General features: G+C 41.8%; 1 protein-coding gene across 6 annotated transcripts; it reads left to right on the top strand.

Moving 5' to 3' along the window:
* Window positions 1-3,214: 3,214 nt before the first annotated feature.
* On the top strand, window positions 3,215-24,591 carry BSCL2 (BSCL2 lipid droplet biogenesis associated, seipin). Of its 6 annotated transcripts, none has more exons than XM_063438648.1 (12): window positions 3,222-3,321; window positions 5,309-5,354; window positions 5,561-6,174; window positions 7,210-7,291; window positions 9,177-9,320; window positions 9,432-9,566; window positions 10,918-11,015; window positions 14,852-14,975; window positions 15,522-15,594; window positions 18,926-19,021; window positions 23,724-23,792; window positions 24,414-24,591. In XM_063438648.1, exons 3-12 carry the CDS (start codon window positions 5,963-5,965, stop codon window positions 24,584-24,586), a joined length of 1,206 nt encoding a protein of 401 aa, XP_063294718.1. In that variant the 5' UTR covers window positions 3,222-3,321; window positions 5,309-5,354; window positions 5,561-5,962; the 3' UTR covers window positions 24,587-24,591. The 6 variants fall into 6 exon arrangements, with proteins under 6 accessions (XP_063294719.1, XP_063294718.1, XP_063294723.1 ...); XM_063438651.1 differs by lacking the exon at window positions 3,222-3,321 and adding an exon at window positions 3,454-3,471; XM_063438649.1 differs by lacking the exon at window positions 5,309-5,354 and having other exon boundaries at window positions 3,215-3,321.
* Window positions 24,592-26,273: the final 1,682 nt, after the last annotated feature.

Genomic DNA, 26,273 nt, shown 5'->3' with positions numbered 1-26,273 from the left:
TGGTGTCAAGGACGCACAGTGGTATAATCCCCGTTCTAAAGGATATGTGATGGGAATCCTCAAGAGGGATGGTATCCAAAACTCAGGAGATGGATATATAAAAGACAGTCAATAGTGCTCTCGGTAGAATAAAATATGCAGTAAACATAAATAAAAATGTACTCACAAGTCAAGTGCAGGCAAACTGCACTGTTATGTTAGCGTTTACCCTTTTCCTGTATTTCTTTGTGTTGTATGTTTACTATTTAGGGTGGGAAGGGGGGCCTACCAGTGATATTTTTTAAAAGGAAGTGGTGGTGGTGGTAATTTTACTCTAGATGTTAAGGAGAGAAGACAGAACTGCCAGGGGTACTTTTATTGTTGTGAGACATGGTAAGGATGGAGGGGGGACCTGTCACAGGGGTACTTTCTACTGTTGCGGTAGGTGATAAGAAGGGAAAGGGGGCCTGCCAGAGGTATTTCTATAGTAGTGAGGTGGGGTAAGAATGGAATTGGGACCTGCCAGGGGTATGTCTATTGTGGTGAGTGTAGCGGAGAGCTGATTTCCCACAGCTTAACTCCACTGGTATATTAAGATAATGCAGGAACAAGTAGTAAATCCAATAGGGTAACAAGAACATTCAGCAATGCAAACCAATAATACCCCATCACCTTTCCCAATCACTGGACGACACACAGTATCAGGAGTAGAACTGAAGTTTAATGACACAATTCCTGCTTTTATGGGATTCTCCCATGCAAGGGAGGTATTCACCATAATGTTACCTCCCACACATCTCCTCCCCTTAGCGTAACAGTTAACATAATTATAATGTACATACTTTTCCCCAATTCCTGGATGTACCCCAAATATGGTAGGTACACATTTAAATGTGGTACCCCATGGTAGCCCTGATCTGGGTGAGAAACATATTCAAAAATCACCCAGATCAGACCAGGGGTTCGGGAGGAAGCAAAGATTTGACCGACCGCATGGGTAGAGTAGCCGAAAATAGTTCCATGAGATTTGGCCCTGCGGTCGGTCTCTGTTCGTGCATCAAAAGTCCCGAAAGTCTATGCCATCCATGGTTAAGTTTGCATTCGGATGAATCCCCTAGTTCGTGGGATTCATCCTACCGAACGACGGGCCGTTCGTGTGTTTCAATCTGCACTTTCTGAAGTCCTGGAGGTCTTAGCGGTGTTCGGTTAGTCGAGTGTCAGATTTGAGTTCCAGACACTCGACGACCAAACACCGCTGTTCGCGAGTTTAAGATGGCCGCCGCCATGTGTTCGGCTGCCGAAATGGCGGCCACCCAGGGAATACAGCAGAGCGTTCGTGTGTTTAAACCAAGGGAATGGAACGAGCATACAGGGAGGTAAATTACAGCCACACTTCACACCAGGGTGGTCCGGTTGTTCGGTACTTTAGTTTGGATGGTGAATATAGCAGTTCCCATGCAGACTTGTAAATCTTTTTACTGAACAAAGTATAGCCACATATGTTTTGTATGCAAATCTGTATAATCCAGGCACAGGAAAAACTCTTAGGTTCCAACAATAATGTTACAAAGGAAATATATGGGACAGCCAAAGGGGTTCTGCTACAGTGAGGTTGGGATAAGGATGGCAAGGGACAGGAGAAGACTGACTTTCCCGCCTCCCACCCTGTTTTGAGCTTTGGTGGTTTGGTGTCTTGTTGTGGGTGGGGATACAGCTTGGCGGCATCCTGGACAGCGCAAAGGGGAAAAAGGATAAGACGAAGAGTTGCTTTGGGGAGATGACAGCCTTCCCGGGAGCTGATGGCAAGTGCCGGCTGTTTAGGCTCTTGGAAAAAAGGTTGGAGAACTGTCTGTTGGGCATCCGCTCAACAGCTGACAGGGTTTTGGATAATGTTAAAGTTTAAAATGTAATAAAGCTGTTGCCTTTGCCCTTATCCACTAAGAAGGTGCCGATGTGTTATTGGGGGCAATGGTGATGGTATGTGTGATGGGTCAGCAGTCATGAAGCCCTTCCTGAAGCTAGTGATGGAGGATGGCTACCTCCTCTGCCTGGAGCTCCTTCTGCTGCTGTGGAAAGCCTAAATGTAGGGGTAAAATGAACACACTTTCTTGAACGCACAGCACTCTACATACAAAGTTCAAATGTGAAATTCCTCCTCCAGGGTGTCCTCCATACAATCAGATATAACATAACCCAGTCCCCTCCATGGGGTCACCTTATCTGGGCACCAGGGAATCTGAGCTCCAAAACCCAGTTTCCCAACATGTAACCCATCCTGAAATCCATTGGTCAGTTTATTCCTCCATTTACACATTTGCTGGTGATTTTGCCAGTGCAATGTGACTGTAGATTGTGTGTATACAAATCATGTGAGTCATCTATAGTCACTAGTGGGGTGACATGTTGGATGCATGTTGGTACATGGGACAAAGGGGATATATACTTACCTTCTCTTCCTTGTGCCACCATTTTACTCCTGTCAATCAGCTGATTCGGCTTTGTTCTTTTATGCATATGCAAATCTTCCATAGATGTTACAGATCTCTAAAAGATAATGCAACACAAGATCTTCCACAGGTCCCCTTGAGCATATAATGTTGTGTATCATAAATTAAGATGCGTTTTCCAATCAGCTGTAAGAGGTGGCTGATCTCAAATGAGAAGTCAAGATAATTTTTTTTTTGCATATTCCTTCTACACTTTGTCTTTTGTAAATTGTGTGAATGCATTGGAATGACAGTGTATTCCAACATACTATAAAGTCAATTTCTACTTGTACAGCACTGCAGAATAAGTTGGCACTTTAAAATGAAGAATAATAATAATAATAATACTATTTTTAATAATAACAACTCAGAATTAACAAATCAGCATTAATGCATGATTCACAAACATCTTCACATCACATATCTCTCTGTCTCAGCCGCAGAGCAATGAATTTGCAATGGTATTGGAATGACCACACAGGATCAAGTTAAAAACCCAGCAAGCAGTGATATGTATTATTCATACACTGCACTATTAGTGAACCAGGCAGGACAAATGCAGAGCCATTACTGTGCTACACTTACAAGCACCGCCCACAATTCTATTTGCCATCCACCTGCCAACCAGCCTCCTCGACTTCATCCAATCACATTTCCCTTCTTAGTAAGTATTAGCGGCGAAGCTTATGAAAGATGATCTGCTATTGGCTGGGATATTGCAAAAGGCGTTGTGAGCATGATAATTGCGACATTCAATGCTGAGAGTGGAGTGGAGGAGGCGTGGATGCAGCTGGGAGGAGAGGAGTCGAGTCATTTTCTGGAGCTTGAGGAAGTTGGAGTTGAAATGCAGATATAGGTAGTAATGAGGGGGAGACATATTCTGCATGAGGGAATGACATACCTTAATACCAGAGCAATGTGTGAGCTGGGCTGCTGCAGGTGGACAGCATTTCATTATTTCACGTTTTTGGGACCGTTATCTGGGACTTGTGACACTTCAGATGTTGTGAGTTAATGTATATCTCTCTCATGATGTTAAATTAGCCCCTGGCTGGCTTAGCATTGTGGGAGGGAGGGGGTACACTTCACAATATATGGAGCCCCAGGGGATTAGTCTGGGGCAGAGGGCAAATAGTGTCTGAAATGGGTGATTGGTGCATCCAAATGGTTAAGAAAAAAAGAGAAGTTAGAGAAAAGTGAACTGCAATCAATAATCAATGCATTGAAATTGTCTTATGAAAATTTGTATTTTAATTAGAGAGCTATGGGGTGAGTGTACTATTATTCTCTAGTATTGAGGTGGGAGTGACTGAATGAGAAATTTAATTATTAGGAGTTTTATTTTACAAAACACTGACTTGTAATGAATTAGAATCTTAAATAATTGAAGCTTAAATTGTTGATCTGGAAAAAAATAAATAAAAAAAATCCTAACAGCTTGGCTGTTTTATCCAAATTTTCAGTTTGAAATCATTCAGAGTCTAGTGAATTAATAATTTTTTTTGTTTTTCCAATGGAAATTGCTGTGTAATTGGATGAAGTGGGATTTATCTGTGGAGGTGAGGCGTGTAATTTGGTTGTTTTGGTCTCCTGTAAAATGAATGACTTGCTGTTCGTTCTGTGGTGAATTGGACTACTGCAACACAGCTCCTATCTAGCGTAGCTTATCCGTGGTTTATTTAGCCGTGAAGTTTTATGCTGTAATGTATTATGTCTGTATAAATAAATACATTTTTGTCAGGGTGTGTGAACCACCCTGAGTTGTGGTGTCTGAGTTTGCTGACATATTGCTTACCCTTTAGCATGCTTATATTGGCTTAGTTGGAGCTACGATCCAGCAGAAAAACTTGAGTTATGCAAGCAGGCAAAATTAAGCAATGAAGTCCACTTCAATGCAGAGTGCAGATGTAGTAAAATACAAAACCTTTTGTCTCTTGCTGTAAAAATGTCCTTAAAGCATGACACCAACATAAACCGCCATGGTGGGGGAAAAATACTCAATAAAGATAAGATTGCTTAACAGGTTTAACAGCTAGCAGGGTGTTTACTGATAAGCACAATCTAGAATTATTTGTGTTGGCCAATTTTTCCAATTCGATGTATAAGACTTGGTCGGTGGATGTGGGTTGCAATACAGACCATATACAGTGGTGGAGGAGGGAAGGGACTGTAGATGCGTCTGCACTTTGTCAATCCTGACCTGTATTCAGTCAGGTTAAAATATGGACCTGATTCAGAAACCAATCTTGCAAAATACAGACAATTGTTAAATATTGTGAATAGTGCCCATAGGTCTGAATGCCCCTGTATGCGGCTGGATAGTTTTTCAGCATTTGGAACCGGGTCATCACATAGTTTCATTTACTTTCCATGGCACAGCTATTGCTGTTAGAAAAGTATGGGAATTTGACTCTGTGCATCGGTTTTGATTACTGCTAGAAAGAGTGAAATAGTTAGGTTAGCTAAAAGAAGTGAACTATGTAGCTTATTTAAATTATGTTGCAGGCAATATAGAAATGGTCATAGCAGTGTGAGATCTGTCTATTTCATTCCTATTTCTGCAAAATGCACCTTCCTAATGTTGAGTAGCATGCAGCGCCATAATGATTTGCTTTTTAATAAGTCATACAATAAACTATTGTTTGTATTAATCCTTACAGAACCAGGATTTTGGAAATGGCGTGTTATTGTGATGGTCTATATAGTACCAATAGTTGTTATATGAGAATGTAACTTGTGATAGTGGCGGGGGGAATGGAAGCAAACATGTATTTCTTTACATAATGTACTTTTCATTACAGTTTGTAAGAATATAAATTGTGTTCCCTTTTATTATATTACAGAGCTCAAAGTTTCCAGTAGCCATTGGCGAGTGAACGTTACCCCGTGGTGAGTAGAAATTCAGTCCCAATGAGTACAATGGATCCTCCAGGCTTGAAGCGGAGAATAACATGTGGTCTAGCTAGTAATGTAGGATTTTAAATGTTAAGCCCTGAATATATAATTGTACCATATTATAATGTTAAGGTATAAATAACATGGAAAATAAATGAATTGTTGAACTAGTGATCTTAAATTGCTTTCTCTCTTCACAGGCTGCCAAAACTCGAGGCTCCTTGACAATTTCACAATCTTCTTTCCCTCATCCAGCATCTCTTTCTGTGCTCTATCACCCAGTAGTGTGGGGGAGGTTAAGATTCACATTTATAAAGCCACTGATCTTAGACCTAGACACAATTGGCATGTACAGACTGACAAATGCACCCAGTTGATGTCACCCTGAGATAGCCATGCATACAGTCGGTTTTCTGCATTTGTTACATTCAGGATTACTCCTACATAGTCGAACGTTCTCTGTAGGACACAGAGTGGCACGGGATAACCACATGATCGCAGCAACTCCAAGTTTAATATAATTGCCAGGCCTTAACAGTCTAAATCATTATCCATCTTTTGGACTACTACTTTGCACCTTCCATCTTCCCAAGTGAGGTGTCATGTCCCAAGGAGTGTCTCCTCCTGCCCTACTCTGGCTGGAAGAGATGTGTGTAGTGATGTTCCTAAGGATACGCAGACTAGTCCTTCAAGCTGGACTCCTGGTTTGTGCGGGCATCTTTCTTCTCTGGGTGTCTGTGTTCCTGTATGGTAGCTTCTACTACTCCTACATGCCAACTGTAAAATTCTCCAGCCCAGTGCACTACCAATACAGGTCTGTATATTTTCCACAAAGCCCAGAAAACAGTGTCAGTAGTTCAAACCTCTAATATTGCTTTACTGTGTATTAGAAATTGGTGTCTACCTGGTCTGTCTGTGTGTGTCTAACTTGTTATTGTGTGTGTCTTTTGTCAGCACCTGTATTGATGCACATTTTAAGAATACAAGTATTGATGGTCTATGACAGAGGTAGACCATCCGGATGTAGTGGACTTAATTTCCTTATAATGCTTTTATAGCCAATATGATGGCAAAACATCAGGGGAGATACGTCCACAACATCTGAAGTGACGAGTTTGCTACCCTGGTTTATAATTATTGCTAAATGATAATGGTGTAATCTGGCACACAGATAATATGCTGTGCATTCAATAAATCTGTTTTTTTTATTTATATCATAGCCACACTTTGCCCTCAAATCTGTTTTGCTTAAAAGGTTACTCCAAACACCAATAACCACTTCTATCTTATTTATGCACATACACAGTTAGCCCTTTTGATGCTGGAGGTATAATGTAACGAGTTCTGAGCTGGTTAATGCCAATTCTATGTATATTTCTATGCACAGAATGTCATTCACTGTCTGAGAACACCCAGTTGATGCTGTCAGACAATGAATGGCCCGTAGGATTGGTATCTGGCTTCTGTACATCTGCAGATAATCGAATGCTTGTCACTGGCCACCATTAGAGGACCCTCAGCACCCGGTGGAGACTGTAGTAAGAGGGCAAATTGTTGCGGGCTGTAGTAGTTATGATGCTTGGAGTGACCCTTTAAACCTTTCCTGGAAAATAAGCAAGACCTAAAGAGTCTAATACAACTAGAGTCAAAGCTAAGCTTCAGACTTAAATTATCTATGATTTGCTGACTCGTGAATAACACCCATAGATTAATACTGCCTGAACTGGGGATTAAATTAAGTGAGTTTTGACATTTGTGCTTTTCAATATTTGGGGAAGACTTATTCACACACGTATGACTTTGATATGTATCTACTGCTAATGACAAATCAAGCCTCCTATCTTTGCAGCTCCTCTTGTAACCCTCCTGCTGGAATCCTTTGTTCGTTTCCCACAGCCAATGTGTCTCTAATGAAAAATAATCGTGATCGGGTGAGAGGATTCATATCGAATGAGATACATTAAGTATAGTATTCTGTACCTTCTAACTGCCCTGCACCTCCCCACCTTTATTTCACTGCTCTCCAACACTCTCCCTAATGATGTTGCATTTCTTTTCATTCATATTTTCCATCCATTATCTTGTGGGTTTTTATCTATGGCTAACGAACCTTTCACTGCTTCAGTTGCATGATTGAACACATCTCCTTTTCTCTCTAGTCAAAGACTGTTCTGTTGGCATTGCAGACTGTGTGTAAACAAACACAAGCATAGTATGGCATTCTAGGGGGTAAATGAATGAAAGCTCTGTTGGCATAAAACGGTTTATCCAGTAATTTACAAACCTAGGAAACTGGGTATCCACAGAACAAGTGGTGGGACAGTTCTCGTATTTGTGCAGACAGCTGCATCAATGGTCTGCAAGTATTCATGTAGCAGTCAAGTAGTAACTTAATACTGTGGTTTTGGGTTTCACATTACTTTATCAGTTGATATTGTTGCATCACCATGGTGAATTTTCTAGAACTCTACACACCAGTTGTATGAATTATTATTTGAGTTCCTACGCGTGCAGTTAATCTCACGGTAATATTATTTTATCATATGTACCTTGAATCGACTAGTTTGGTTCTCTGCCATCTGTGGGTTCAGTTGCAACTGGCTCCAATGAACCCCAGTAATGCTGAAACACAGCACTCCACCTAGGATGCCGTTTTTTCTTGGTACTCAAGCAGGAGATCTGTACTTCACGAGTGTAGATCTGTTTGTATTAGAGTATTCATTTTTTCTCTTTTGTATATAATTTGAGCAAAGGGAGCAGGAGAGGCAGACCGGTGCCATCAGACGCACAGTTCTGCTTATCTCATTAGATCACCATATGCTCTCGTCATCCACTTTGCTGAGAAATAGAATAAATGTGGTGGTACATGGTTAGTTTGGATAGTGTGAGTCCATAAATGTGTGTTTTTTTATGTTTTGAGATTTAAAGAATCTTAGACTCCTGACTTGCTACAACTCTTATCTATAAAGCACTTTATTTTTATCAGTCTATGTTCATGTCTGGCTGGCATGCCGTGAACATTTGATGCACAGAGTATGTGGATAGGGGTTGTCCACGTCCTCTAGTAGATTAGCCCCAATAATGATTTATTCCTTGAATGACATCCATTTCGCTCACACTTCAGCTTACTACTGACTTATTAACTAAACTAGGTAATTCCTTAAAAGAACACTATAGTCACCTAAATTACTTTAGCTAAATAAAGCAGTTTTAGTGTATAGATCATTCCCCTGCAATTTCACTGCTCAATTCACTGTCATTTAGGAGTTAAATCACGTTGTTTCTGTTTATGCAGCCCTAGCCACACCTCCCCTGGCTATGATTGACAGAGCCTGCATTAAAAAAAAAACTGGTTTCACTTTCAAACAGATGTAATTTACCTTAAATAATTGTATCTCAATCTCCAAATTGAACTTTAATCACATACAGGAGGCTCTTGCAGGGTCTAGCAAGCTATTAACATAGCAGGGGATAAGAAAATCTTAATTAAACAGAACTTGCAATAAAGAAAGCATAAATAGGGCTCTCTTTACAGGAAGTGTTTATGGAATGCTGTGCAAGTCACATGCAGGGAGGTGTGACTAGGGTTCATAAACAAAGGGATTTAACTCCTAAATGGCAGCGGATTGAGCAGTGAGGCTGCAGGGGCATGTTCTATACACCAAAACTGCTTCATTAAGATAGTTGTTCAGGTGACTATAGTGTCCCTTTAATGTGCTAGTTTACCTTTTCCCATTAGAAGGAATTATTTCTGTGTGTGTGCACATTTTTTATTTTATTTTTATTATTCTAATATAATCTTTCTTTGTTTTTTAGGTACTAATGCATGGACAACCATACCACATATCCATGGAACTTCAGCTCCCAGAGTCCATAGTTAATCAAGATCTGGGAATGTTCATGGTGTCTATGTCATGTTACACACGAGGTGGCAAGCAGATCTCCCACACAGCTCGATCAGTGAGCTAATCTACTCCACATTTCCTATAAATTATTTATTTATTTTTTAAAGTGCACCCTTTCCACATTCTTTTAATTTTAATTTTTTTATTTTACCCCTCTTTTCTCTAGGCAATCCTTCATTACAAATCCCCTCTTCTGCGAACACTAGAAACGATTACGCTTTTGCCGTTGCTGCTCGTGGGGTTGTCTGAACAGAAGCAATCTCTCGAAGTGGAACTTTTTTCATCATATCGTGAAGACTCGGTGAGTCTGTTTTTCCAAATTTCCATTCATACCTTTTTGCAAACCACTTTTTGACCTTTACCCTGTATGTTAGTAACCCCTTGGCAGTTTTAATTTATTTTTCCTTCATTTTTACAAAGTTTTTTTTATTTTTTTATTTTGCTCTAGTTCTAGAAACACTATAGTGGTAGGAATACAAACAAGTATTCCTAACTTTCTAGAGATAAAAGTACCAGTTTATGTTCCTGCAGATTGGAGCAAAAAGGACAAGGTGGCTGGCCAGCACCTCCATGACTGAGATTATCAAAAGAAAATTGTTAAAGCTCTCCTCTGACCTCCCTCAGCCCGATCCTTCTCTGCTGAGGTCATTCCCATTTGCTGGAAAATATTGCACGTCCGAACTGCAAGCTTCATTTATTTAGAAAATGTGGAGTGGAGCTCCAATACCCCGACTGGTATCTCCGCCAAATATCCTCGAAAGCTGGAATAGAGCTATTCACTAGACAGCACATAGTTCTGGGAGAACTGATTTTATTGAGCTGAATGCAGCCTTTTATGCACAGGCCCCCAGCATGGGATCTCTATTCAATGCATACAGTGCCTGCCCAGGCGCCTCTGTGCCTGGGAGATAGTTTGCTGACCGCTAAACTAATTATCTCCCGGATATATAGTGCCTAACATAAAATACCCCCAAAACACAGTAAAAACACACAGGAACCCCACATATCATACAACCACGGATAGCTCTCTTCCAAACACTCAAGTTGGCAACATAGCGCCTGGATCCATGAAGAATTGTCCAATTGCCACCGTGGTAACGATTTGACCAGCTGCACACGAGGACTAAGTTCAAAATAGTTCCAGTGTAATTGTGGCTTGGGGCCCTCAAATACTGGGAGCTCCTGTACCCAAATGGAGAAGGGATCCCCCTGGTTCTTAGGGAGACATTGTTCCAATTAATCTGTAGCACCTTCCCTCCAAAAAGGACTCTCCTGGCATGTCTGTAAGTGGGTCAAAACCGCGGCTCAAGATGGCTCAATAAGGGGACGGTTAGTTGGAATATTGCCGAAAGCGCCCTCTCTGGCAGACAAACTAACAGGAGGAGGGAAGGTACCGAACCAGGGGAACAGGAGACACTTATTTCGGGGAAAAGATAGGGGAACAAGGACAGGATCCACCACATGGAGCAATGTCACATTTCTCTAATGCTTGTGGAGAATATATTCGATGTTCATTGGGGATGCCATTTTACAAAAGATGGGCCACTACTTGTTGGGTACCCTGTAACTGATTCACAATTTTCTAATTGATCTCGAATTGTTTGCTGCTGCACAGTAAATCTGTTGATTTTTAACCTTTTTTGTTTTCTCAGTATGTACCAACCATTGGGGCAGTGATTGAGATCCAGAGTGTCAGGATACAGATCTACAACGCTGAGCTTCGGGTACACGCACATTTCACTGGACTGAGGTAAAAATAAATATTAATATTTAGTGTTAAAAAAAATAAGTTATACCCTGAAAAACAGCTGCTGTAAATAATGGATGCCAATCTACAACAGGCCATCAGAAATACAAATCCTGTTAATTGACACCATAAAATCAGACCTTAACATGTGAGACCTCTAAGTTTACCCTAGTCATTCCCTGCTCTGGTGTCAAAAAAGGATTGTGCTATTACAGAGAGAACCTTTACCCTTTGCATTGCAGACTGATCTGCCCATTCTGTTCTTTCTGCACAACAGTTTCAGCCTTCTTTGAACCTCATCAGCAAAGTGTTGCTGATATCATTCTTGGCACAGTGAGCACGATGTCCACATATGGATTACCATTTTGACTTTGGGAGACCCTAAGTACATGCACTGAAGTAAAAATAGAGAATCTGTATCTCTCATGCTTTGGGAACTTGGGACATAATTTTGTGTCTGTTATGCAAATGGTGTAGGTGTACGCTGTAATGGCAAACAAAATACTTAGTTTTTTGAGCTTTTGCCTGTTATCAGAGTTTACAAATTTGTATGTTTTTGCTTCAAAAATTAAAAATGGTCTGGGGGCGGGCGGCCATGCTAGCAGGCTGCAAGTCACTATGGCTCCTGGGGAACTCGACTAATAATGGGTAAAAACCCATCATAATCGGTGCAGCTGTAGCACCTGATATCGGGTGGACCGGGTCCTGGAGAGATGCTCTGGGGCTGGAGAGACTGAGGTCTACCCAGGAGGAGAGATTAGGACGGCCGCTGCCTCGCTTTCCGCCTCGGCAACTACAGAGATCCACGACGAATCCGGGGTCCCCGGCCTCGCTTACCACCCGGCGGGAGTTATCCCGGCCTCCACCGGGCAGACAACACCTTGGCAGTGCTCCTAAGCGACTCACCGCCATCAGCTACCATGCGGCCCTTACAAAATGGCCAACAGCGATGCACCTAACCCGTAAACTGCTGAAGAAGGCGCGCTGAGAGAGAGCTCCCACAACACAAGGCCAGAGTGATGACCACCCAAGGCATTTAAATGTAACAACGATGGAGCAGCGACAGAGACCTGCGGTTCTGCTGTCTACTCACACCGCAAGCAGACCTACTCACCAGCAGAGGACCCAGCGCCTACCTTAACTGAGCACGCCTCACCGGAGCTCCTCATAATCCATACCGCTGACCAACACTGTGGCAGTGCCCGGAAAGGGCGCTCCTAAACGACTATCCCACTCCAGTGTTGCCCACACCTGGTTACTGTGACCCACAAAGCAGCATACCCACACTCACAAACCGGCTGGGTAAAAGCCACTTCGACCTGTGGTGGGTCCCAGGGACACAATGCACTCAGAGGTACCCTATGAGGACTATCTATGTACCGGAGAAGAGGACACGGCTCGACATCACTCCTGATGCCAAAGTGACAGGTACCCCAGCTCCTTACGAAAGACGGCAATTAAAGCAGGAGTCGCTGGATCAGTTACGGACTGCCTTAATAACAAAAACCCTGGCTGTGGGTACCACCAAACGGACACTTCTGCTACTGACACCACAACTGAGGCAACAGTATACGATTGTCTTAATGCCCTGATTTAGTGCAGATAACAACCTAATATGGCACAACATTTGATTGCCTGAGTAATCGTCTGTAGATAAGCTGTTGTTTTCATATGAACATATGTCTATACTCTTATACTATATTCACTTGCCTAATTAACCTTCGGTCTTAAGCAAATTCGTAATGAAACGTTCTGAAATGTAAAATCACTAGACGGCATAGGTATGGATGTATGTGTAAAGAAGCCCACGACTTGTCTGTTAGTATCAATTTAATTAAGCTTGTTCTATACATAAATTTACAAAAACGTGCGTACTCTCATGCCACTGTCTAACCTTTTGTCACTCTTGAATCACGCTGTTGTGGCGTTTGTTTGATGCCCTGTAACCACCTGCACAACTAAAAATAAAGAATTTAAAAAAAAAAAAAAAAAAAAAAATGGTCTGCATGCTGCAACCTTAAGGGGAAAAAAGTCCTCTCGTCTTAGGAGTAACTGATGATCAGTCCACTCTTTGATATTAAAGGACCACTCTAGTGCCAGGAAAACATACTCGTTTTCCTGGCACTAGAGTGCCCTGAGGGTGCCCCCACCCTCAGGGACCCCCTCCCGCCCGGCTCTGGAAAGGGGAAAGGGGTTAAATCTTACCTTTTTCCAGCGCTGGGCGGAGAGATCTCCTCCTGCTCTCCTCCTCCGATCCTCCTCTTCTCCTCCCCGTCGGCTGAATGCGCACGCGCGGCAAGAGCTGCGCGCGCATTCAGCCGGTCACATAGGAAAGCATTCATAATGCTTTCCTATGGACGCTTGCGTGCTCTCACTGTGATTTTTCACAGTGAGAATCACGCAAGCGCCTCTAGCGGCTGTCAGTGAGACAGCCACTAGAGGACATAGGGGGAAGGCTTAACCCATTCATAAACATAGCAGTTTCTCTGAAACTGCTATGTTTATGAAAAAATGGGTTAACCCTAGAAGGACCTGGCACCCAGACCACCTCATTAAGCTGAAGTGGTCTGGGTGCCTAGAGTGGTCCTTTAAGCTGAAGAGCCAAATCTCCATGATAAATAAACAGTCCATATTTTTACAGTATCCTCATAGAATTACAGAAACGGACATGCTTAAATCCTGGACTGTTGGTGTGTCTTGAGGAATGAGTTGAGCACAACTGTCCTGTTCAAATGGAATGGCAAGAAACTAGAGAATATAATAGAACAAATAAAGCAATGAGCTTTTGTCCAAAAGTACATTTATGGCAAATTAACACTAATATATGTTGCTAGAAGAGAAAATGCCTAGGAATCTGTTCATCTTAATCAGGAAGAATAAAATGTTCTCATTAAGTCAAATGGCTATACTTATGGCCATACTTCCTGCTAGCATGCATGTCTGTGCTAGGAGTTAAGGTGTGTCTCTTGATTGGAGTAACTGTGTATACAGCCATTCGTGGTCTCTTTATCTGTATTCTTGAATTTCATGATTTATTCAAAACCACAAACTCACCTTTATGACTGGCTTTTGTACTGTACAAACCTCTTTTTAAAGACATTATAGTCGCCAGAACACTACAGTTTACTGTAGTTATTCTGGTGATTAGTCAGTCCCTGCAGACTTTTTGTTGTTAACACTGTCTTTTCAGAGAAAAAACGGTGTTTACATTACAACCTAAGGACACCTCCAGTGGCCACTCCTGGGATGGCTACTAGAGGTGCCACTGACATTCAGCATCTCCACCCTCTGCATTGAGACACTAAATTTTCCTCTTAGACATGCATTGATTAAATGCATCTCTAAGAGGAGATGCTGATTGCCCAGGGTGGCATTGTTCCACCCCCCGGTCTGCCTTCTTGGCTGAGATCATCTGTATCGACAATCTCAGCCAATCCAATGCTTTCCTATGGGAAATAATTGTGATTGGGTGAGATCATTACTTGTGATGACAGCTAAGGAGGCAGATCGGGGCAGAGCCAGCAACAGCAGACTGGACTAAAGGTAAGATATTACTATATTTACAAGTGGTTTCCAGTGGAGGCTAGATAGTGTTTTTAACACTATAGGGTCAGGAATAAATGTTTGTGTTCCTGACCCTACAGTGTTCCTTTAACTTCTGCTATTTATCTCTTGAAGTATCTTTTGTGTGTGTGCGTGCGTATATATTCTTTCCTTGAATGTGGGCTAACCACAGTCCTTGAGTTGTTTTTTAATTATAAAAAAAAAAAAAAAAAAAATTCTGCTATTTTTGTTTCTCTTTCTTCCCTGTATAAACTTAATTATGTTCTTCTTTACAGGTATCTGCTGTATCATTACCCTATATCGTCTGCTGTTATTGGTGTTTCTAGCAACTTTGTTTTCTTGAGTGTTTTGGTCGTGCTCAGCTACGTGCAGTGGGGGCTGGGTAGAACACGTGGGCAGGTGAGTGGTGTCTGATCTTAAGAGCATGTAAATGCAAGACAGATTGATCACAGCATAGGTGACTGAGAATACAAATGTAAACCTGGGATTAGAAATACTCAGACTACAAAATTGTTCAAAATCTGACAAGTGTACTAAATGTCCTCGCTCAGATATACAATATATAACACATTTCTTTAACATTAGGAGAGCATACAAAACTTGTATTCCTTTTTAAATATAATAAAACCATTTAAACTTCCATGGTTCCTATTAGAGTTCATGCAGAGCTCCTGAAAAAAATAGTCTGTAAGGCAACAGTGTGATACACTTAAAGTAATTCACTGATTGTGTTTGTGGTCCTTCATCTCAACAAAGTTGTTATGAGGACCGTAGTTTCTGAATGCCTTATGAAAATTGTGCACTGTCATATCAGTCCTCTTCATTTCTGCCACAATGATAAGGAAGTGGCATCTATAAAGGAGTGACCCTTGCTGCAGGAAGCATCACGTGACTCTTCGCAAATGGATCTTCCATTTTAATTTAATTTTGGCCTTTCTCTGCTAGGTTGAGGAACGAAGGAGAGCGAGCACTGAACGGAGAAGAGCTGAGTCTCAGAGAAGGGAATCTGTCCAACCTGGTGAGGATATGAATTTATATTGCATGCATTTAATTTGGGTTTCAGCCCATTACTTAACATTTTAAAGATATGTTTACATTATATTTACCTTTTGCTTATTCTGGATGGATGGTTGCTAGTGTATATGGCCCTATGTAATGCATTGTAGAATAACTAGCATCAGAGGATGGGGTGAATATATGCACGCTATGGTTTGTTTGTAGCCACTGCCTGGAAATTACCTAAACAAGTTTAACCCCTTAAGGACCAAACTTCTGGAATAAAAGGGAATCATGACATGTCACACATGTCATGTGTCCTTAAGGGGTTAAGAAATCAAAACCTAGCTGGAACAAACCTTGTGTGCAAAAGTCTTACACTTGTGTTTTGTTTTTTTTTAAACACAAAACCTCCAACCGATATTGCTCCATTGTACGTTCACGGGCTATACGTAAAAGATCTAGTAAAAGAAAATTACATCAAAACAGATTAATTCATTAGACCAGATTGTCTTGTATGTCTAGAAAAATATTGGGCAAATACTACTAATATCTTACCGTTTCAAAGTTACGTGCCTGCAACTAAACCTATAATCCTAGCATAGAAACGTTTGTTTTCAGTGAATGTAGAAAATTGCTATAGAGGTATATTTGTATTTAGTAGATTACCCATGAATTTTACCTAGACATGCTGAGCAGTGTCAAACTTTGATGTCATTGGCATTGTGACCTATGCATCAGCAGAAAACAATATGTGCAAACACTATAAAAAGAAAGGAGGGGGGGGAAGCAACCCTTTGTAATATTTTATTTATTTCAGATTCTAACCCCTAATGTCACTATAAGCATGACTCTCTAGTCTAGCCGTATTCCTCAGCTGGCACTTTTGTTATTTTATAGAAGAGTGGACTGTAAAATCATCCTGGAGTGTTTTATATGTATCTGTATTAAAGGAGCACCCTGGTGATAATGGAGCTAGGTATCATGGTGCCTCCGAGAGTAAGTAGTCAAACCATTTAAGAACAGTTTGGCAACTTACTTGGGTACCTGCAAAGCTAATGCTGTCACCTTCTGAGCTGGCCTGTGCAGGACTCCAGGCAAATTTTTAAATAATTTAACTACTTATTCTGTGAGGGTGCCAGGGCAGTTCTGGCACCATAACCACTACAGCGCACTTCTAGATAAACTATATCCAATCACTGCCCATGTTGTCCATCAAACTAAAAGTCAACCCTGGCATACCAAATCCAGATTGTCCCTCTACAGTCCATGAGGAATGCCTCTGCAAGATTCTACATTACTTCCAGGACTCTCATACCTCACCACTCTGAACCAAATCCTAAATGAGTTGGAGACTGACAAAGTTATGGAGAGCTTTGTAAGTAAGCACCATAACTGTGCTCCAGCTTACATCTACATGCTCCAGCCTGGCCTGTATGCTCTGCCGTCAAGCAGTTACTGTCCGACTTTCAGCCAGGTACCCTAGACTCTTGTCTGCAGGGCTTCTCTGGGGTATACCATCCTTATGGAATGCCCTCCTGCGGGACATCCAACTCTCTGCAGTCCTTATCAAAAAAAGTACACTTCTTTAGAGAAGCCTGTCAGCTCTCTCATTAACTCTTCATTCCTTATAACCTTACTCTGCTATCTCCTCTTCTAGAACTTGCCTCCCTTTCTTTAGGTACATACAGGTAATTTGATTCCCTTTGTGTATTTGTCCCTCATCCCTTTAGATTGTAAACTTGTTTAGACACGGCACTCCTCACCTACTGTTACTGTATGTCTAACATTTTTTTGTTAGTGTAGCGAAGCTCCTGTACCCTGGCTGGGTAAGTGCTTTTTAGCGATATAGCCCTTATTCCCCCCCACACATCAGACGGCACTTGATTTTGGGACAATGACAAAGTTTAATGAGACAAGGTGATCTTTTATACACAAACCCCCAACAGGAGGTTTCCATTTTGCACATAGGTGTCCCTCACTGATGTCCCTGTGTCTGGGAGATAATGGAGTCACCTCTCTCTAAATTAATTACCTCCTGGATATAGAGAGCCTTACATAGAAAACTGTAACGAAACAACCCTGAACCTCCAAGTAATATATCACTGGTAACGTCTGATCTGAGCGCCCATTCTGGCAAAAGAGCGCTCAGGCACAAGTAGTTCAGTGCCTACAGCCAGTCATTTTTACCGGCGCTCTTGTGCAATGACAAAAGCCTCTTGGCTTTCAGGCAGCGATTGTTCCTCGGTGTTCGTTGTACCTTCCTTCCAATCCAATTGGAGAGAGTGGAAGTAGGGGAAAACAAGGATGGAACTTGACCGTTGATACTTATAGTGACTGAGATGGAGTTTCAGACAATTACAGCTATGTCCTGCTGAAGTACAAATGGCTTATTCTGGCTTCCTGGAACCGCTAAGAGGTAGAGTAGGGAAGAGCACTTTCTGAGCAGGTCCAGAAGGGAAGCTAGGGAAAGCCAGGGTGGGTGATCTAGTCTTCAGGGAAACATTTAGGCAAACAAGGTATGTACTGCCACAGTTAGAATTTTAAATGTCTTGTTTACCTACTGTACAGCGCTGTGCAGTATGTTAGCACTTTATTAGTAATTGTAAATATGTTATGGTGCTAGTAGGGCCCTTGTACCACCCATTCTAACTAGCCTGAACAATGTAACCTTTTTACCTGGTGTCCACTGGGCTCTGCTCCCCGCCTCAACTACTTCCTATGGAAAGTCTGAAGCTCCTAAGCAATAGCTTCTGTTGGCTCTCTGTTTGAGCTAATCCTTGGAGTACAGGGTTAGCTCACTGGCTGAGTCTGTCAGCTGATCTGTCAGAAGAAGAGGAGGCAGGAAGTGATTTCCCAGCATATCCCAGGCAAGTTTTCAAACCATTTGTAACCTGTTCAACTCCTGTGCTCTAGTGGTTATGGTGCATTGAGAGTTCCTTTTAAAAGCATCATAAAGTTGTAATTTTATATGCCTGATGTTTTCTCTAGCAGATTTCTGTTTAAGGTTTCTCTTTCACTCTATTAAACTTTGCCGCTTTCAACATACAGTGATTCTTAACCCCTTATTTTTAGTGGGTTCCTACTGATTCAAAAGGAGCATTTTTATTCATTTAAAGCAATTGCCTGCAAATTGCACTATAAAAATCAGTGTGACTGTGTAGATCTCTCTTAATGTTGGGAAGAATCTTAGGGGTTTTGCCAAATTAGTTGTCTTTAAAATTGAGAAAGGGGACCCCAAGGGAATATTGTGTATAATTTGGGGTGCAGACAAAGGTTCAGAATCACTGTATTTTTATACAGTCATCTCATTCTCCTGTCTGTGTGCTTATCTTTTCTCATTTTCTACCTAGCTTCCACTTCTCGAGTGTCTGTTAATGACCATCGACAGGAGGGGACTCAAAGCAAGAGTAATAAAAAGATAGATCAGGGCAAGTTTCACGAAAAAGGTGAGATGGAGGGACTGCGAGCAATAGTGTCCTATGAGTCAGTATAGTGGTTATGTTGGCAATAGTCCATGGATGCAATCATCTGGTTATGGGTTTACCTGAGAGCTTGGCTAACCTAGTTGACGACAGCACGCTGTCAAGGGACTTGGTCAAGCACTGAGCCTGCATGCACCGGGCTTCACGTGTGTGTCTCTCTCGGTAAACGTGTTTGAGGTGTATATGTGAATTTGTATCCCTTCTGGTAGTCAGTGGGGTTTAGAAATGCCAGCCAGTGGGTTTTTAAGGGTCCACAACAATTCTGATGGTAGTATGGCCTACAATTGCCATCAAAGTTGGACAAATTAGCGTCATCAATGCAGCTGAGCAGTGGACAATTTGTGGGTGCCTGAAATAAATGGGGAGGAAACGTATGGGAAATGACTGCAGAACTTATTGGAAGGAACACGCAGTAATGGTACACTCTATTACTCCCAATAGGTCGGCAATGATAGGCTGATAATGTCAGATGGCTTTTAGCCTGTCACTGGCTGACCAAGCCAATGCTTCCTCATTAGCAAAGCAGCCTAGAAGGTGGCATGACAGGGACAGGACTTTGTGGTTAAACCGTTCGAAAAAGGTATAAAGTGGTATGGTAAGTTGGCCCTCCAGAACCCCAGCCCCATTACAACTTCACTGAGATGAAGTTGTTTAGGGGCCAGAGGGTCCCTTAACTAGTTGAAAATAAAACTGCTAATCTAATCCCCCGTATTTCTATATGATTATCAGTTTCAAATTCCTCAACCTTTTCCATTCGTAATCTTTTTTGTTTTTAAAGAGTTATGCCATCCACCATGACCACTTTTTGTTTTAGAAGTGGTTGTAGGAGTCTATGTGCAATGTTTCTGGTTGTAACTCTGCACATCCAGAGATATATAAACTTTTTGTGTTGGGGGCTAGTTGCACCACCAGCCCATGTGACTTTGGCAGCCCAGCATTCTGTTCCGCACTGCCAAATGTTTATATTGTTTAAAGAAAAAAGCATACATGGGGGGCGGAGCCTGGGACTGAACCCGACCAGACTCCATCTCTGTCGCCTCCCGCCTGTAACGAGCGTTAACCGCAAAAACTCGACACCAAATCGCTACACAACCACTAACCGACTCGTGGCACCGAGGGAAAAAGGCGGATGCCCTTCTTTCAGCCCCCAAAGACCGGGAAGGCTAAGCGCAAAATCAAGGCCTACTACCAGCTGACCCTCCGCTCCCTGGAGACATTCCTTGGAGACTACCGGGGATATAACGAACAGAGAGCCGAGGAGGTAAGCACCGCAGCATCCGCACAAACCCCTACGGCAATGAAATGCCGCACACAGAAAGGCCAGCAGAACACACCGGCAGAACAACCCAACATTGGGGAAATGCTGCAACGCCAGACACAACCCAAGATGGCCGCGGCCTACACAGCCAGCCCATGCTCCGGCTACGCAAAGTAATGGGCTACCAGCCCTCAAAGAAATAGGGGAACATAATTTGGCCACCAAACAAGACCTCCAACGTTTGGATGCACGAGCTCAAAGAACTAATAGCCAAAGATATAGGCACCATAAAAGCGGAGGTGCGCCAAAACACGGACAGAGTAAACGCAGTGGAGGAGAATATAGCGACAATAAACAACGAAATAACTCTGCTTAAAGAAGCGGTGTACACAATGCAAACAGCTCACCAGGTGCTAGCGGTGCAGGTCTCCACCGCCTGCGCCGCAACCACATCAAGCTCCGCAGGGTGCCCGCGGCGATCACACAGGCCGTAATGCCTAATTTCCTCAGGAGGCTCCTGGCCACAATCTTATCACCCACAGCAGCCTGAAAAATCACACTGGAGAGTTCATACCGACTGCCAGCTGGGCCCAACTCACCACCCACAGAAGCACGGGACATCATCCTATGCTGCGCCACGACACAGGACTATAATGACGGCGGTGAAAGGCAAGACACCCCTGGCGTTCGAGAACACACAACTACTCTTTTTCCAAGACCTGACAAGGGCAACACTGTAATGGCGGAAAACAATGTACAACTTAACCAGCCGCCTGAGAAAAGCAGGAATACAATACCGCTGGGGGGGCACCCAGAGTCGTAACGCTCACCCACAATGGCAACACATATAGAGTCACGTCGGAGACTGAAATCCCTGCAATTCTAACCTCGCTGGGACTCACAGACTTACACAAGAACGGAGCCACGAATAACTCGTCTCAGATGGGAAACCCTGCCACGACTAACTCGTTCACACCTCGATCCCATGGAAGCACAAACACAACTCCTTGACAGGGACTGCACAACTCAGCTGGCCACAGCAGACACAGCTCCTTGGGACTTGGAGATAGATGGAGGGCGCTGATATGTTCTCTATGTTAGACGGTGGTTGTTCAAATTTTTTTTTATTTATTTTTTTTACATGCCTTTTATTTGTTTATGTTGATGTTCTCATGCTTTTAAAAGCATGGTCGGGTTCACCAGCCAACACGGGACTCTCTCCACGATAATCCACCCCCCAATGCCCCCTGGGTTAGGGGCACCCACTATCACGCAACAGAACTCCAGACTACCACGATAATTTTTAGACAGCGCGGCGTCCCTTAGCTCCTAAAGGCGCATATAGGCAAAAGCCACCTTCCTCGCAACACACAACAGCCAAGCACAACCACGCAACACCCCGGGAGGCACGAAACAGTCATGAGGTAACACACCAGCGCTAGCAACAACCAGGGCTAACAGAAGGGTAGCGCACGCTGAAACCCGTACCAATATTGTAACGCAACTTATTAAATTACTAAAAATGTGTGCAAACCTATGTGACAAATTAAATAACCAGTTCTGTACTATATATTATGCATCACTTCTGTCACTGTCATTGAAATGTTGACATGCACCTTTAAAATAAAGAATAAAAAAAAAAAGCCATACAAACGGAATTGGCATTGTCCTTACAGGCAAGGGGAACGTTTTGTCTGCTGTCCCACCCCCTCCATACCCACCATTTATTTACTTTACCTCTCACCCCTCGCTAGACATTAAAATGGTCCAATCAAAGGCTTCTCCATGAGAAGCCTTTGTTTGGACTTCATGATGACTGATGGACGTCAAACAGGGGAGAGCAGAACCAACTATAATACATACAGTGTAAAAAGAGAATGGTCAGAGTAACCCATTAAGCTCAGAGGTATCTTGCAGCATGCATTGAAGTGCTGTAACAGCTAGATAACTTTTATGAGCAGTGAACCATTTTTTCTCTTGAAGTTGGCCATGTGGTCATAAAAATGTAAGCACATATATTCAAAAAAAGTTGCACACATGCCTGTGAATTGTTTACATCCTCTTCAAAATCACCAAAAGCAATGCAGAAGAGCTTAAAGTCCCACATCACCCCTTACTTCATGCACTGTCGTCTCTTGCTTTTGCTCCTGCAATTTTAACTTTTTGTGTAAATTCTATCCCACTAACAAAGTTCAAACACGAGAACTTGCATGCCAGCTCAAGCCCACCAAGCTAAACTCCAGTTTAGCTAGACTAGGTGCCCCATGTTTTATGAAATGGGGAAGTGGATTCCTAACAGTTTTTTTTTTGCTTTTATGGACTGTGACAAAGTGAGAATTTGTTAAATTTTTATTTGATGTCTACTGGATGATCTTGAATTCCCTAATATAGCATTAAATATCATGACAAACTCTTTATGCTTTTGCCAAGTAAACAGGACATTTTTGTTGGGGGAATTTTGTCTCCCAGATATAGCCCTTATGGACTTCAGTTCCAACAAGAAAGCCAAACATTTTGGCGCAATTTGCCATCAGAAGGAACCAGACCTTCTTGACGTCATTTTCAGACCACTAAAACTTCAGATTAGCCTACAGCTTTCCACCAGTGGTTATGATTCTCAAAGTCTTGCTCAAGATCAGAGTAGAGAATGGCAAAGTAATAGCGGTTTACATATTGGTCAAGAAGGCCAATGGTTTATGTATCTTTGTGCACTCACAAAAGGCCACTGCGAAGTCTTCCTTCCTCTCCAGATATTCTAGACAGATCTTTCAGATATAGGGTTCAAACGTGTAATATGGTATCCGAACAGTTCTTGTTAATATCCTACAGCAGGATAAAACATAATTTCCATCAAATTGGTTTATTATAGAATGTGATGGGTTTTATACCAAAAGAAAAACTTTGTCTAAAGTGCATCCTTCTTTGGCTCCAAATCCTCATATTCTGTGTTTTTTATATAGCTAGTTTGAGGGTTTAAAACCATTCTCTTTGCAAATGTTGTAATCATTTAAACATCCAGAGTCCTAGGATCCATACAGTCCACATCAAGGGATTGGGGAATATCCTGGCAGCCCAACTCAAAACCAAAGTGACCTAGTAAAATTGGTCACGGTCCTCTCTATACTAGTTTTCAGGTCCCCACAGTGCAATAAAAATGTTTAAAAAATAAATAAAAAGGCAGAGGGGTAAGCAGTGCAATGTCCAATCCAGTACTCAATGGAATCCTAATGTGTGGAGAGTGCCAGACACACTCAAATTTCCCATATGAATCAATGCTTTCAGTTTTTTCAAAGATTGTTACTGAAGTGTAGTTAGAAGAGGCATAAGGAGAGGGTGCATTAATCAATGGATTTCACACTGCTTGGATGAAGGGTATGCTTTGGCACTAACTAAACTCTTCTTTAATAGATGACGATGACACACCAGCAACTGAGACAATTGGACAAAGTGATACAGAAGACCCCACAACAACTTTTGGTAAGATGTAATACAATTCTATTCAATGAGTATATTTTGTTATAACTCTCGTTCTCTTCAGGTCATCTTTCTTGTAAGATGTGAGGTTTACAAGTAAGAACATTCCAAAGAGGTAATTTTCGACAGTACTCTTTAGCCTGAGTTTGGAAAATTTTGTGATTGAGCTGCCTACTGGCTTCATCTGTGGACCTCCCGCCCGCCCCATGTCTGTCTTTCTGGCCTGTCCTTTTATTTATTTTTTCCTGTGTCCAGCTCTGTTACTTGTCTTTTTCCATCTACGTTTAAGGCCTTTGTTTGCTAGTTTTTTCAACTCCTAGTTTCTCCCCACTTGCCTATGACAGGTGGTCTGCACGTTTTATCCACTGGTTGTACTATTCCCCACTCCCCCACGAATCTCTTAATACTGTTTGCCGGATTGTTTTTGGTGTATACAGTAATTTTGTTAAACACAATTTTAAAAAGAGAACTTACTGGGGTTTCAGGTAGAACAGATCCCTCAATGAGTTGACACATGCACAACTGATCTTTTATTGTGTATGGTTGCTCCATTCTAAAAGTTGAATGATTTATAATTAATTTTTTGGTCACGTTATCTATACTGACAACTTGTTTGATTTTTAGACATTGATCCACACTCAACAGGCAGTGGTGATGATATCTCTAGACAAACAGAGCACCGGGGTGTGCGGAATCCCTTAAGTATACACACAGATGTAGAAGAATTTTTGGATGCTGACACAGGCCCTCTTGATGATACACAGAACTCAGGTCTTCGGCAACGTACAACTCATTGAAGGAAGGGGGAAAAAAGATGGGTGAAATAGACCCTACTGTTGCCACTGCAATAATAGTGATGTTTAATGACCAAATGAGATTTGGGTAATTTTATTTTAAAAATAAATAAATAAAAGCTTCTGACTTATACCAGTAATATAACTAAACACCAACTGTTGTGTACTGAGCATTAAGAGGCTGTTACACATGTTTTAGTGTTAAACATAGAATTCCAAATGTTTGAGCATTATTTGCTCGACTCAAAGTGACATTCTAAGCACCATAACTACTACAGCCTGCTGTAGTGCAAAAGTGCCACAGCGATCTACCAGTGTAATTTGCCAAACTGTTCAAGAACTTATGTGGTATCTGCTAGGCACCTGCACTTACTGCCCCTTCTTCCTTTTAAGGCGAATCAAATTAGCTCCTCTGAGCCAAGTTAGTCCAGTGAAGGCTGCTCTCATTGGGTGCGAGCTTCCGTTAAATCAGCGTGCTCCTGGGTCGGCCAGACTCAGTTTAGTGAAGACCGTTGCCTTCTCTGGATGCAGCACAGGAAATCTATATGTATGTTGTCAAGTTACACTGTGAGGGCGCCAGCACACTTCTATCACTATAACCACTACCACTGACTGTAGTGTTTATGGTGCTTGGAATGTTCCTTTAAATAAGCGTTGTCTGTTTAGCTGTTACATTGTCTCCTATATTTTATTTCTCCAGATTTGTTCCTTTTGTCTTGAAATACTTGTTTTCACTTTTTTATCTTTATTTTTTTTCCCTGTAATTTATATAAAAATACTTATTTGTTGATTAGTTATGAGAAAAAATCCTTTGCACTTTTATTTTTTTTTATTTTTTGGGAGGTAGATCTGCATTTTTAATTTCCAAAGACCACAATTAATTACCCAATTGAAGTATTTGCATGCTGGCAAAGTTACGCAGGTCTTTAAATAAAAAATTTAAGAGCTTCAAAATTCATTAACATTTTAAACCAATTTCTTACAGGGCTCAAAAATATTTTGAATTGGCGGAAAGTGAATTTTAGGCCAGAGTATCCACAGGGAAACGGCTGATATAGAGAGTGTCTGTCTGATTTGAATATTTTGGCCTATAATATTCAAAACTTTATTTTTTATCCTCTGCCAGTTCCCAGCATAACACTGTGATTTTTATTTATTTATAAATATTTCAGATGTGCACATTATCTGTGCCAAATGGAAAATGCCAAACTGGAAATCTTGGCACACAAACCTTTTAAGACCGGTACTTATTTGGGCAAACTGGACTGCATCATAAATCATTAATTTAGGCAGAGGCCTAGTCCTTCAGCAGCCTATATAGCCGCTCTGGTATTTGTTGTTCCAGTCAAAATGATCTATAGTTTCCTTGGACCATTCAAATCCTACTTTGAGATAGATATTCTGGAACAGGTTAACCTAGTTTTTCTAATCGAATAGCCTTTGTCTCCCCCCCCCCCCCCCCCACCCCCATATAAAATGTACAATTGCTCTATATGTGTTATCTTGCATCTCTGATGTGACTTACCTTGTAATTGTAAAACCAAAAATAAAAATGTCAATAAACTGCTGGTAGTACCCCCTTAATTTAATGTCTGTTTGCTAGTAACATTCTCACAATTAATACCAATCACAACATAGCGTTTACTGTTGTCTAAATTTAAGAAAGGTGCATTTAATATTAAACAGGATT

This window comes from Pelobates fuscus, chromosome 12, assembly GCF_036172605.1.
Source record: "Pelobates fuscus isolate aPelFus1 chromosome 12, aPelFus1.pri, whole genome shotgun sequence".
NCBI classification, from domain to species: domain Eukaryota; kingdom Metazoa; phylum Chordata; class Amphibia; order Anura; family Pelobatidae; genus Pelobates; species Pelobates fuscus.
The sequence above is the reverse complement of the archived record's forward strand: the minus strand, read 5'-3'. Positions and strand labels throughout refer to the sequence as shown.

Bases quoted from the DNA above. Each gene is read 5' to 3' on its own strand.
- BSCL2 (XM_063438649.1), top strand. From the start codon at position 5,963: ATGTCCCAAGGAGTGTCTCCTCCTGCCCTACTCTGGCTGGAAGAGATG. The intron at 7,292-9,176 runs GTGAGAGGATTC...TTTGTTTTTTAG, and splicing joins TGAAAAATAATCGTGATCGG to GTACTAATGCATGGACAACC. The intron at 14,976-15,521 runs GTGAGTGGTGTC...TTTCTCTGCTAG, and splicing joins TGGGTAGAACACGTGGGCAG to GTTGAGGAACGAAGGAGAGC.